General features: G+C 41.8%; 1 protein-coding gene across 3 annotated transcripts in view; it reads right to left on the bottom strand.

Annotated features, from left to right (window-relative positions):
• Window positions 1–314: 314 nt before the first annotated feature.
• The window catches only part of clec16a (C-type lectin domain containing 16A), a 64085-nt gene continuing 50204 nt past the window's right edge, over window positions 315–14195 (bottom strand). For 2 of the 3 annotated variants that reach the window (XM_049561694.1, XM_049561695.1), the window contains exons 19-23: window positions 13211–13362; window positions 12198–12402; window positions 11111–11281; window positions 8810–8947; window positions 315–4584 (exon numbers count right to left, since the gene is read on the bottom strand). In XM_049561694.1, coding sequence (XP_049417651.1) covers window positions 3974–4584; window positions 8810–8947; window positions 11111–11281; window positions 12198–12402; window positions 13211–13362 — 1277 coding nt within the window. In that variant the 3' untranslated portion in view covers window positions 315–3973. The remainder of the gene's footprint in view (window positions 4585–8809; window positions 8948–11110; window positions 11282–12197; window positions 12403–13210; window positions 13363–14195) is intronic. The other variant, XM_049561696.1, reaches the window with a different exon arrangement.

The following is a 14195-nucleotide window of genomic DNA, read 5'->3' as shown; positions in this document are numbered from 1 at the left end:
TATCAGCGTACATCTGGGTTTTACAGCTCATGAATCCATGAAACACAATCACTGGAAGCCTTCACACACTCAGTCATGTCATACACAAGGGTGCGTGTGAGTGTGTTCCTGGGGTTGGCAGTTTTTTCTAATATTTCCTGTGGTTTTCTTGCTCAAACTCTGAGGAGAACCTCCTCTGCTGTTACTACCACAAAGTGATTCTGTGAAGAAGGGGGGAAAGGGAAAAAAAAAAAACTCGAGCGAGAGCGCAGCAGAAAAACAAAACAAAGCCTCGTCTGTCTGCAAACACAACAAGACTCATGCAGCAGCCTCACTGTTGTTAAGTAGAATAATTTATTGCAGATCTTTATTTATTCCTCTGTTTCAGTTCATTAACAATAATTACAGGTTTAAAAGCAAAAAGCATTTACAGAGCATACAAACATATCACATACACACACACACTACAATCAGAGAATAACGGAAGCTTGTCATGACATGTTTGGATAGAGGTTACTGATGGTCGCGGGCGACGTGCCGCCATCTTCAAACATGGTGGCGTGTTGCTTCAAATCATCAGAAACAGCTCCACAAATTGTGCCAAGCCTCTTCAGCACGCCAGTGATCATCACTATCATTCTTCTGCTATTTACAGTAGCAGGATGGAAAGAGACAAAAACAAGAGTATTGCTCTGAATTTCTCCTTTATAAACATGTCGATGGCTGTACAGAGTTACAAAACAAGAATGATCGAGCATTAAGACTTAAGCTGGGAGGTGATGGCACAGAAAAGAAGAGCTGGAAAGCAAAGGGGAAGAGATAACAAGGAGGAGGAAGTTAATAATTAAAAAGAACGAGGAGATAGAAAATATGCTCAAAAGATTTCTGCCTTTGTTCCTAAGATTTACAAATCAAGTCATGAATTAAGGATAAAACACAATGATCTCATTCAGAACGATCAAATAACGCCACTGTTTGGAGACACAAGTTGTCTGTTACATTCATCTCTTCTCTCATTGGTTAGCTCTTAAGATTATTGCAGTAGTAAAGCTTTAGTCAGCTGATTAAAGGAGGAGGGAAGGGAGGGGTTAGCCCCTCGACACTGACCTCAGAGCAGCATGTGGAGAGATCTTAATGGTGGTTTTTCAAGACTGCTTTTAGTTTTAAAAACAGCTGTGTGCCCGCTTTAGAGTGACAATACAACCTAAACACCAGGGCTGGGTATCTGTACTCAATTACCTTAAGGTATCGACCAAAATAACCGAGTACCAAGTATTGATGAAGCTTCTCCAGTTAAACGATACCTGTACTTGATTTATTTTGTACCCAGGTCTAGAAAAAAATGACTATTTGTATGGTTTTGCACGCAGCCAATCATCGCAAGCGTTCTTCAATTTCATGCAAGACTGGCCCACTACTGCAGCTACAAGCCATACAGTCTGTAGTATAGTCCAGCATGTTGTATTTGGCATAGTTGGCAGTTCGGCGTGCCGAGATGCCACCAAAACGTTCCTAAGTATGACTATACACACCTGTGGCGTCTGCTGAGATTTTACTTTCACACATTGCGTTCCATTCACATGATGGGTATCGAACGAAGTAGATAAAAAAGTATTAAATGCAGTACTCTATTGGTATTGGTATTGTTTTTTTAAACAATACCCAGGCCTTATATTGACAAAGTTGGCAGTTCAGTGTGCCGAGTTGTCACCAAAACGTCCAATAGGATGGCTACACTCCATACTACTCCATTCCCATTACGGTTATCGAATGAAGAAGAAAAAAAGGGAATCATATTAAATACTCTATTAATACTGATGTCACTACTACGGTACTGGTATTGGTACTGGTATTGTAATTGAATGAATGATACCCAGTCCTAGTATTGACAGAGTTGGCAGTTCAGTGTGCCGAAATGCCACTAAAACATTTAAAAGTGTGGCTGCACTACACGCTACTCCACTCACATTATGGGTATCCAATGATGAACTCTATTGGCATTGGTATCACTTTAAGATTACTGGGATTGGCAGTGGTATTGTAATTTACAACAACAACAAACAATACCCAGCCCTACTCAACACTATGCTTTAGGCTTTTTGGGGGGTTATTTACCAAATTATATTCTGCTTGTCTCCCCTAGAGAATCATGACTTCATGGTACACAAGTACTTAAATGGGGATTTTTATATATATTTTTTTGGTTCAACATCATCCTTGTTTTGTCCAGTTTATCAAATTATGGCAGGGACGTATTAAAGCCAGATTCACTGAGAGTTAAACAGAGCTAAGGTCAGTGCCTGAGGGGCAACCAGCAGATACATTCAACCCAGTGCTGCTGTGGCAGTGTGCAGACCTGAAGACACAGATGTTACTTCAAACGGTGTCTTATGACTCTTTGAAGTCGGCACGTTTAACATCACTGATATCTATCAGCTCTCTATCACTCTATGAGGCTGTAAGAGTTTCATCTAATTAAGCAAATTAACTTTGTATCTTTTTTCCTAAATATATCAAACACTATCCAGCTTTTCATTCAGTAAAGCAGCAGCTCGCCTGTGTTGCTATTGACTGAAATGCTTCATGTAGAGAATGAATGAACGCCTGCGTGGACTGACTGAATTATTTACTACCACTCAGTGAACTGTTATCCATTATGTATCACCACTGTACCACTTATTCAGCTCTATTCACATCTTTCAAATCAGTTACTCTGTCAGTCAGTCAGTCTGCTGATACTGTTGGTGAATCAGCTCTGTGAATAAACACTCATCTAATTCCTGCAGACTCAGAGCTACACTATGGATATGGGAGGGAAGTTAGTGACCTGGAACAGATGCTGAAAATAAAAACAAATCCAATGAGGTCAAGGTTTCTTGATTACTGTTGCATATCTCAAAAAAATGCTTTGTTACACTGCACTCAAGCAACCTGTACTAACCTGTCAGCCCAAGAGATTAATGTTAGTAATGATGGATACCAACTGTGATACCATAAAGAAAGCTGCTTTCACACACATCTAATCTTGCATTTTAAGATAAAAGAATCCTTGTTTGCTAGCAGATAAATAGCTCTACAGGTAAGAGGAAACGTATGTATTTTTGATTTTGCATGAGCTGTACCTTTAAAGAAAAAACATAAGGTTTTGTCAACTACAACGTCACGTTAACATCAAATGAATGTTCACAGGATGAGACCTGCTTCCTCCTTGCTTAAAATGCTGCTGATCACTTAACATCTTTTCTATAACTGTTAATAAATGGGAAACGAATGGATCATTAATTTACACCTGAAGCAACAAGAACTAAAGAAAATGTAGAAAACACACACACAACTGTCACTCAAGCCCATAGCAACAATACACACACCTACCCTGTGGCAGTTCTCGGTGGCAGTAACTGCTAACGGGTCTGACATGCAGCAGTTAAAAGGCAAGTGCAGCTGACCGCGTGTGTGGACAGTATGTATAGCGTGTGTGTGTGTGTGTGTGTGTGTGTTAGCATAGAAGTGACCACCACCACAAAACACTGGTGGTGAACCTAAGACACAAAAATAGAGCAGGTCTTTTTAAACCTCACACGTGGATAAACAGCTCACAGCAGCAGCGTGTGGCATGTGTTTGTGTTTCTTTGAGCTCACAAACAATCGATCAGAATGAGTAAAAAACATTGCTGGTTGCGCGCCTTTACACACGCTTGCTAAAAACATGATCGGACGCACTCAGGCGCACAGGAAATCAAATGTGCTTTAAGCCTTCCTCGAGTTCGACCAGTGTCTTGTCCGCTCTGAGTAAAAAGAGTCTTTCTTCATGTGCAAACACAAATGTTGAGATGCCTCCAAAATCCTCTTATGACTATTCACATCACACACTATCTACAGGCCGCGACATGAAAATATACTGCAGTCAAGCTGGATAGTTTATCTATCACACTTCACTGTCCTCTTAGTGCGTGAGAGACTTGTTTAAGTGCATGAACGTGATTGTGTGTGTTGCTTAATCCAGTTCAGGTGAGTCTGGTGTGTCAGTGCGAATCTCTGTATCTTCCGTGTCCTCTACATACTCTTTACATGTGTCTTCACCTTCGGGCTCATTTTCTCCCTCTGGTCTCTCTGGTGGCTCGTCAGTGGGGGTGACCAGCTCTGTTGTCGTGGTGTCCTCTTTTACTGTTGCATCTGTCTCCGTCTCATCCGTCGGCGACCCCTCTTCCTCTTGCAGCTCCTCCTCTTCTCTCTGCTCTCCTTTCCTATCCTCCTGTTTCTCTTTGCCACCCTCCTCCTCCTCCTCCTCCTCCTCCTCCTCCTCCTCTGCGATGGAGGCGTCTGGTCTCTGGAGGGAGTGCGTAGCGGGAACGTGGCTGGCACAGGGGTGCAGGTGCGGTGAGTCTGCAGGGGGAAGCAGCGTTAGCGACTCCACACTAAGGGTGTCTGCGTTGTTGTCAGTGAGGAGGGAGATGGTGGGCTGGGACGCTGGGGTGAGGCTCGGGGCCAGGGCCGGAGACATGACCGGGGCCGACAGAGCAGAGACTAGCGTTACTTCTCCGCCTCCTCCTTCCCCTTCTCCGCCTGAGGACGAGGGTGGGGTGTGCTCCAGAAATGTACCATCATCTAGAGAGCAGAGCAGAGGAGAGAGTGAGGTGGGGGAGAAAGACACAATATGTGGCTTTTTTCTTTCCAAAAAATTAAATAGGTCTGAAAATACACATTAACATGAACCCAATATATTTTGCCTTTTGCAGCAACTTTGTGAAAGTGGAGTTTCCACCATCACCTACCTGAAAAGCAGACTGTGGCGTGAGGCCAACAGGACCCTCTGCCTGACAACCTCTATCCGCCCAGTTAAATATGCATCTCAGTTTTCTACAATATATGTAGTAGGAGGTCCCTGTGCTGTCTCATGTTCAGCTGAAAAATAATGAAGATCCCTTGCCTAGAACTTGATACATGATAAATCCATAAACCTACCAACATCAGGACTTGCACATGAACGTCAACAGACACCATGTAGCTATTACAGATCTACACAAGTAAGGAAGGGCCAAACACGGGCAGGCTGATGAGTAACAGCGCAGCGTGTTTACCAACCAGCTCCTTTTGTTTTCACTGTTTATAGAGTAAAGAATGAGCAGAGCCGTTCTAACAAGGTTGGGACAGTTTCAAGTGTTGATGATTGGTGCAGAGTACAGGGTCGACACAGCACAAGAATGTAAATATAAGTAGCAGTAGCAACAGCGGCTGGACTGGTAATTTAACAGTAACAGCACAGTTTGTGTGGAGAGACCTATGGAATAAGCTATGTGTAGTGCTGCAATATTAATTACTGTGTAAGCATACTCACACTGTAGGAGTGTAAGGGTTCAGCTTTACAAATAATCAATGTCAGACCTATAAAATTAGAACAAACCACTGTATGAAGGTTACAGTTTTTTTAGGGTCTGTAACTCTGGAGGGTGAATGAACTGATCCAGACTGTTTTACTTGTTCAACAAGATCTGAAAACACTGTTTCTTTTCTCCCAAAATGGCCCCTCTTCGTGGAAATGCATTAGTCATGAAATACATTTTTTACAGATGTGCTGTTTTACATTTGTTGATATTAGCTACAGTTGCAGTATGAAGCTATTTAGGTATGAGTCAGTATATAAAACACTTAGGATCAATCCCTCTTGCTCCTACTACTTAGCCCACACCCCTCTGTTTTGTTCATGTTTTGGGGTAGGGTGTCCTGATACTTGATGGCATAGAGGAGTAGGGAGAAGTGTTAGGGACCAATGACCCTTCAAACAGAGGTTAGAGGCAAACTCCAAAACAAGTGCTGTGAGAAATCATTGGCAAGAAGCCAACAAAAGCACAAAAACAAACGCATAAATGTATTATCTATGTTAATAAATATTTTAAAAATCTGATTACCACTGAAATGATCTCAGTTTAATGTTGTGTCAATGCATTAAGGTTCTTTTCTTTATAAAATTATGCTAAAAAAACAAAAACTACAACGCTAATAGTATGCTGATGTGTCAGTAGCTAACTAGCTAGCTAACGTTACACTGACACTGCTGATTTGTGCACCACAGTCCCGCATTTTGACATACAGTGGTGGAAAAAAGTTTTCGGACACCCTTAAAATTTTACACAATCTCAAATATCATGAAATTTGTGGAAAAATCTTTTTTGTGTTTCAAAAGTTGTGGCTGCATTAGACAGATACAAACAAATACAAATTATATTTTTTTGTTTATTGTTTACAAGAAAAACTAACAAAACTAAATTCTTGACAGTTTCAGTATGTCAGTTCTCAACATTGTCGGTATCAGAGTCAACAAATAACAGAGAATGTGTTCAAAACTGAACAAAAAATAAATAAATCATCACATCTTCAAATTAATATTTAGTAGTCCTGCCACTGGCACGTAGTAGAGCTCTAATCCTGGCTGGCATGTTCCCCACGAGCCTTTCACACTGTTGAGGGGTAATCTTGTCCCATTCTTCTTGAATTACTGCTTTTAATTCTTCTAAATTCTTTGGTTTATGCTTTGAAACAGACCTTTTGATAATCCACCACAGATTTTCAATGGGGCTCATGTCCGGGGATTGAGCTGGCCACTCTAAGACCTGGATACTGTGCTCCTGCAGCCAAGTTCTTGTTGAAACATCCAGTTTTTACCTCGACAGAACAGTGCACGCACAGAAGGGAGCATGTGGGTTTCGAGAATGGTACAATACTTGGTAGAGTTCAATGTGCCATCACAGACAGTGAGATGACCAACACCAGCAGCACTCATGCATCCCCAAACCATGATACTGCCTCCACCATGCTTGACAGTAGGTACTGTACATGCTGGAGATAATGCTTCGCCTGGCCTTCTGCGTACCCTCACATTAGTAGGAGGAAGATAAAGCTGGAAACTGGACTCATCTGACCACAAAATCCTCTTCCAATTCCTGGCTGTCCAGTTCTTGTGTGCCTGGGCCCAACGACACTGGGCTAACCTCTGTCTCTCATTGATCAGGGGCTTCTTGATAGCCTTGTAGGACCTTAAGCCGTGATCTAAAAGTCGGGGTGGAAGTGCGGGTGGAACACTGGACACCAGTTTGGTTTGACCACTGCTGCTGAAGCTCCTGTGATGTCATTCGGCGGTTTTGCCTGCACATGCGGATCAGGATGTGGTCATTTCTTGCTGAAGAAACCCTTGGACACCCAGATCTTGGTTTGTCTTCCAAGCTGTTGGTTCGTCTGTATTTCTGCAGAGTGTATCCAACTGCTGAAGGACTGCATCTGCACTTCCTGGCTATCTGGCGGCAGCTGTACCCTTCCTGGCTGAGAATCTTTATCTTCAGGTGTGTTTCCTGCATTAGGTTCCTTGTTTTAGCCATTTTTGTGTCTGAAGAACTTTCAAATGTGCTGGCTTTATGTAGACATGAAGCTTGGCAACAAAAATTGTGTCTTTTAATAAAAAGAATGACCTTCATCACTGGTACCAAAATGACCCAATACTCAAAATTTCTTATGTATTTTTATGGAACCAATCAATTTTAAGTTTTTGATGGCTTTTTTAGGATTTATTTAGTATTTTGGCTGTGACTGTACTAAAAGAAATTGCACTTGAAGACCTAAGAGTGATTCTTAATGCAATATTTCACAAATGCATGGGGTGTCCGAAAACTTTTTTCCACCACTGTATTTCCATGTCGCATTCCCCTTTTATGGCATATGACACCCACAATTTATTTTAAGTCCAGCAGCAAAGTTGCTGCACTTGCAGAGAGGGAGCACAGGTCGTTAACGTTAGCCTACAGAGCAATGTAACTGGCCTTGTAATGAAGAAGTGTTTATTATTATTTTATGACTTGTTTGATCGATTGATAGCGTGAAACCTAAGTTGAGTACAAATCGCGAACATCCATGCTTTTCTATATTCGTCAGATAAATGGCAAATATCATTATAATAGCACACTAAATGCCATTAATGATTACTGATGATGTATCAGGGTTTCAAAAGGCTGTCCCATTTCATACGGGAAGATTTCATCCAGTACCTTGTAACTCTGTACCGAAGAGCAAAAGGGGACTTGAAAATGAGGGGCAGGGGTAAAAATACACTCAGTGCCAAAGAACCGAGCCTAAACAGATAAAATATTTGAATAAGATAAGACACTTTTATGACACAGTTTCTTAGCAGTGATGTGCCTCACAAACTCTTGGCAGTTTATATGCAACATTCAATATCATATTAATGTTATTATGTAAAAAAAAAAGACATAGTTAAACACCTGTAACCATGAGGAACCCTTTTCATTTTAACATCCTAATCAGATCAAGTACCCAACCTTGCTCAATTCTCACTGCGTGCAATGTAACGCTCACCTGCTCTGGTATTCAATTCAGCTGAGTTAACGTCAAAGTGACACTAGCATGAAACTTCTGAGGTATAGTACACCACTGTGAACCAGTTTAACAAGTACTCTAAAGGGAAGATATGTGATCACTTACATTCACAGACAAACAACACATGTAGAGGCAGTGCAAGGACGCCTATATTTCCTTGTGCAACTTCCTATACATCAACAGCCCAACTGACAAAACTGCAAACTTTTGTGGTTACTGTGGTGTGTGTATATATATTACTGAATCTTAGTTACGCCCAATACTCTACGCGTGTGCTGTGTGAAGATATACTGTGTTGACCACACCTCAGCTCAACAGTCAAGCTACGTTCCCGACATGATTGATTTACATTAAAGTCCGAATTCTGCGCCTTGTAATGCACCGTATGTGCCTCTGTATGTGTGCGTTTATGTATGAAGGGCATGTGTATGTACTGTGTGTTAGCTACCTGTGGGGCTCTGAGCTGATATAGTGCTTGCAGTAACAGAGTCACATCTTCCTGTGCTCCCACTCCCACTGGAGGGAGGCGAGGGGGAGGAGAGGGGCGAGGGACTGTGCTGCGACACACAGTGAGCCACTGCAAAACCTAGAGATGGCGCACATGAACATAGACACACACACACAGACATAAAGTCATGTGTTACCATGGCTGGGAAATTATTTCACTTGACCATGTCTAGCCCTAAAGACACAAATTGAGTCCGAATAATTGTGTGGTACACAGTACACACACACACACACACACACACACACACACACACACACGTACCTCATGCAGTTTTTTGCATGTGTGCATGGGACATATAACCTATATCAACCACTACACTTCACTCAAAACATACATCAGATTGAAACTAATCAGAAAAAAACTGCCCTTTAAGGTGAGAACATGTTGACTTTTGTTGACCTTTAAAGTGATATTTAATTAATTTACTATCCTCAAAAAAGCAGCTTGCTGTCATTTTCACAGTAATGAAGCCTTGATTTCAGGACCGTCACCTTTTAAAGCTGGAGCAGGCAGATTTATTCAGGCATCATTGGGCAAAAATTCATCACAAACTTCGAGCATATTGTAATTCAAGAGGACTGAAAGAACACAAGACTGCTGCACCTCCTCTTGGCTCTGTTTTCAAACAGGAATGTGACAATCACAAGTCATTTCAGAGAGTGGGCATTCCTATTGGCTGTTCTATAAATTCAGATGTGCATGAACGTCCCTACAGATGGGGAAAGCCTGATTCAATGGTGGAGAATCCTGTGGAGGAAGTTGCTATTCCAGCACTGGCAACAACTGCCCACACTACAACCCACAGAAGGAAGACAGATTTATCAAAGAGTCTAAAAGAGAGTCTGACAAAAAAAACAAAACAAAACAAAAAAACCCAAATGTCTCAATATTGGTGGAGCGTTTCAGAGATGGAGAGAAAATGTTGCTAATAGTTAAGCCAAAGACAAATGGCTGCATCTTCAAGTTCAGGTTTATGCAGCTAACGTTAGCTAGAGCCTCAATCACAGTGTGTCCTCTGCCTCATTCCTCGGCAAAACACCTCACACACCTTGCCAGGAGAAGAGCAGGCAGCAGCTCTGGAAACTGACACTTAGTCAGCAGCTCTAGGGGACCAGAAAGCCTCAACTTCTTGCCGGATCAGCAAACTTTCTGTTGCTGCTGTTACACAATTTAGGCCTGGCACTGCCGTTGACCACCAGCCTGCTATGACATCTGGCACTGGGGGATCTGTGCTGGCTGAATTTGGGCTGCTACAGCTGCCTACTAAAGGTCCGCCTCTACTAATGCCAGCTCTCCTCCCAGGGAAGCAGTCCACAACATGAGTAACAAGGATGAGGACGGTGAGCGGCTAGTTCTTGTCTCATTTGTGGTCTGATAAAGTGAGGCAGGGAAGGGCTGAGTGAATGCTGGAAAAAAAAAACATATGGGAAACACTTGGTTACTGTATGAAGTGTGTGCATATGCCTGTGGTTGTCTGGTGGGAGGGGCTTTGGACAAATGGGACAGAGAAGAGAGCTGCAGGAGGAGGGTCTATTTTCAAATTCTGCCTCTTTTTTGCCTTTTCCAGATTTCTGCCTACCCCGGCTTTAAACAGGAGCAGGTGTCCTTGCTGGGACAAACAAAGAGTCCTATTCAGGAGCTGCAGCAGGTAATACAAACCCATGAAAAGGGCTTAGCAGGAACAGACAAGGCAACAAAAGTGAACCTGAAGTAAAACTACAGCAAATGGTATTTAACATAAAAGGAAATACATGAATTAAACAAAAACAGAGTCAGGAAAGTTTTCAGCTGCGTTCTCAGGAGTCGTATATCTACACAAAGCATCTGACCTAGGTCGCCTGATACAAACTAACTGATACACTTCTACACTAAAGATCAAATCACAAACCCATTTCCACCTAAGATACTATCACCATGTTGTTTGGTGGTCAGGGTAACGTTCAAGAAAGGCTCTCCAAGACTCAGTGAGAAAGGTCTTAATACATTTTTCATTACCTGATGTTCTAATATTGTTTATTGTAATATTTTTCACATAGTATCCAGTGTGTGTCAACCAGGGGCCTTTTATTTGTATGATAACTCAGATCTAGATTACAGGTGCTCTGCTATTTATCCTTTTTAGCGTCTACTATGTCTAGATTTAAAGCTCAGAAAGAAGCATAAAAAGATGAGTTTCTGGATCTGTCATGTTTAAGCTAAGGTAGTAGTGTAGGCAGTGGACCCTGGTTATCTGTATGTCACCTGGCACTTTATCGACGGAGGCGAAGACTGATCTATTTGCCGTGGGGTCGTTGGGCGCCCGTCTCGACTGCTCGTAGAATCGGAACGGCAGGCCACTGGGTGAAGCGCTGGCTGTCTGACCGAAACCCAACACCTCTGTCGCACTGGGCTGCACAGGCAGGTCCAACAGAGCTGCACACAGAGGAAGCAGAGAGACTTAGAGCACCTTTACAGTGTCAAATTACAGAGAAGAGCGTCTGCTTCATGTCACAGAAAGGGACTCAATTCAAACTTTGGGAGAGCATGTCTCACTGGGAAAAACATGGTTTCCCCTATTTTTGTTTTTACTGCATTGATGTAACTAGGACATGTTTTTCTATGCATGACTGTTCAGCCAATGAGAGGATCTGGCTTTTTGTAACTGCAGTGACTATTTTGGCAGGGCTCACATCCTCTTTTACTTTGCTGCATTGACAAGATTTCAGATTTCTGTTATTACTTTTGTGTGTAATTCTACAGAACCAGAATATCAGGAGGGGAAGTACAAGTGACTGATGGGTAAATCCATCAGCCCTTACAATACAAAACCATTGGAGGAAGGAGGATTTCAGTAAAAAATAATGCATTAATTAATTAGAATTGAAGGACAAGAGCAGAAGGACACTGTTTAGTTCATGGAAATAACTGACATTATTACACTTCTGCTGCAAAGTTGTTTCACTTCTACTAAATTTCGAAAAGTGACAAATAATTAACTGACTTGTTTTAATAATGTTAATAAGTTGATAAGGCCCTGCTAAACATTAGCAAGAAGCAGTGCTAGCTGTTAAGCTGTGGTTCTACATAAACTGATGACTTGACTTAATTCTCTGCGGTTATATTTTCAGTGTTGTGCAATTCTGTTTATAGGAGTTTTCTTTTCACTCATTGCTTTCTGGTTAACATTGCATGTGATTTCTTGTAAAAATCCATTCTACTGTATTTTCAAAGTAGCTTCACAAACACTTTCAGCCTTAGTGTGAAAAAAGGCAGCCACTATACAAAGAGAAAAGGAGTTTTGACCTATTGAGCGACAGCAGAGACCTTAAAAAGCTTCCTGTTTACACACCTGCAATCCTCTGCATTTTCATGCGTCGGGCTTGGATGCGACCCTTGGCCAGCCTCTGCTTGGCAATGATGCAGCGGATGTGGTCGGCGAAGATGAAGTTGGCCTGCAGAATGGGCAGGGGCTTGGCGTGGGGGTTGGAGCTGGGCTTATGGATGACGATGTTCAGCGCCCTGCTGTCGTCCTCAACGCCAGACACCTGCATGTCCTGTTGAGAGAGGGACGGAGGGGGGAGACGAGGGAGCAACAAATGGCAGAGAGCATTAGAGAGATCAAACAGCGAGAGACAGAGAGATGTAAAGAAAGAGGAAAACAGAGAATGTGAGGACAAAAAGGTGAAGGACAATAAGAGGAAATAGTGGGGCAAAAACAGAAAAATAAAGGCAGATAAAAACAATAAAGAACAAAAAAGAAATTGCAAAAATAATTTATAACTAAATAATTTCTACTATGTCCATTTCACAACATCATACTACACTCATACATATCTTAGAATTTCTTCAGAAAAAAATAAATGCAATACCACTTCAACTTATTTGAGGTGGCACTGACACAGCATGACTTAACATGCTTCGACTCATCAGAATACCTAGAAATTACGTTACCATAAATTACTGTATGCTCTCTCATGATTTCTAAATGAAAAATGATGAAATGAAAAATAATATGATGGGCTGAACAATCATCTGAGGAATGAATGAGGGAAGAGAAACAGGAACAACTTGGTGCCAGTGTGAGGGAGGAAATGAGAAAACTAAGAAAGACAACAAAAAAGAAGACAATAACGTAATGTGTGAATAAGGAGACAGTAAAAGTAAGGATGATGAATGGATGAATTAATCATAAAAAGGAAGGAGAAAAACGTGTAAAGTAAGTAAAGCAGATATAGGTAAAACCTTAAACAGGATAAAAAATGTGGAACACAAATATCAATGGTTTTAATAACTGAACATTTAATTCCCTCTTTATCACAAAGACACGTCCACATTAACATGAACATGCTACTTTTCTCTTACTTGCAGAAGGCCGGCAAACTTGACCACACCCCATCCAAGGCGTTTTGTTTCCGGTTCGACCAGACTCATCTGGTACACATCTACAGCAAGAAACCTCTGGGCCTGGCCACCATCTTTACTGACCACCATACAGGCGATTAGGTCACTGTTATCTGGAAAAAAAAATGACAGACATGACGGTAAATTACTGCTACTAGTCCATACCCATTAGTAGCTTTGTCACCTTCTACCTATGCCAGTCCTCAATGCCTCTGTGCAGTTTCACATAGATTGACCACGTCAGTGAGGAGAAAAACGTGGGACAGACAGAATGACTGACTGACAGAATGACACACTGACAGTTTCCGTGATTATGTACAGCATACTATACGATGACTTAGTCATACCAAAAATTAGAAAAAAAACAACAACATTGGTCCACAGGGGGAACCACAGCGATCGGTCGCATTTTAGCCATGTTTAAGCATTTTTCTGTTGTTATAGCGCCACCCAGTTGCCAATTAGAGTTAAATTTCTCCAGTCACCTTGAGGCATCCTGTTCTACATATCTACCAAGTTTAGTAAAAATCCATATGGCGGTTAGGCCTAGATAAGAAATGAGCTCTCTAGCGCCCCCATTTTGTTTGATGGGGTCAATAATGGAGGGGTCCCCTCAGATTATGTGTGGTCACATGCCTACAAAGTTGCGTGGTGATGGGTGAAACCCTTGAGATGTTATACACCTTTATGTGATGAGCCACGCCCTCCGCAATATTCATTGCCTTATAGAAGCTCAGTTTTAGGAAGTTTTCCAACTTTTGCCAAGAGGGAACTTTAGATATTGGTCCCTAGATTATGTTCACCCAGTTTCATGCAGATTAGTCAAACTTCCTAGGAAGAGATCGATTTGAAGTGTTTTTCAAAAAATTCAAAATGGCAGAAAATCTATATAAGCGGAAGTTATGGGTTCTTGAGGCAAATTTGTTCCTCATGAGGAGAGGCATCT

Source organism: Epinephelus fuscoguttatus, linkage group LG19 (assembly GCF_011397635.1).
Source record: "Epinephelus fuscoguttatus linkage group LG19, E.fuscoguttatus.final_Chr_v1".
Taxonomy (NCBI): domain Eukaryota; kingdom Metazoa; phylum Chordata; class Actinopteri; order Perciformes; family Serranidae; genus Epinephelus; species Epinephelus fuscoguttatus.
The sequence above is the reverse complement of the archived record's forward strand: the minus strand, read 5'-3'. Positions and strand labels throughout refer to the sequence as shown.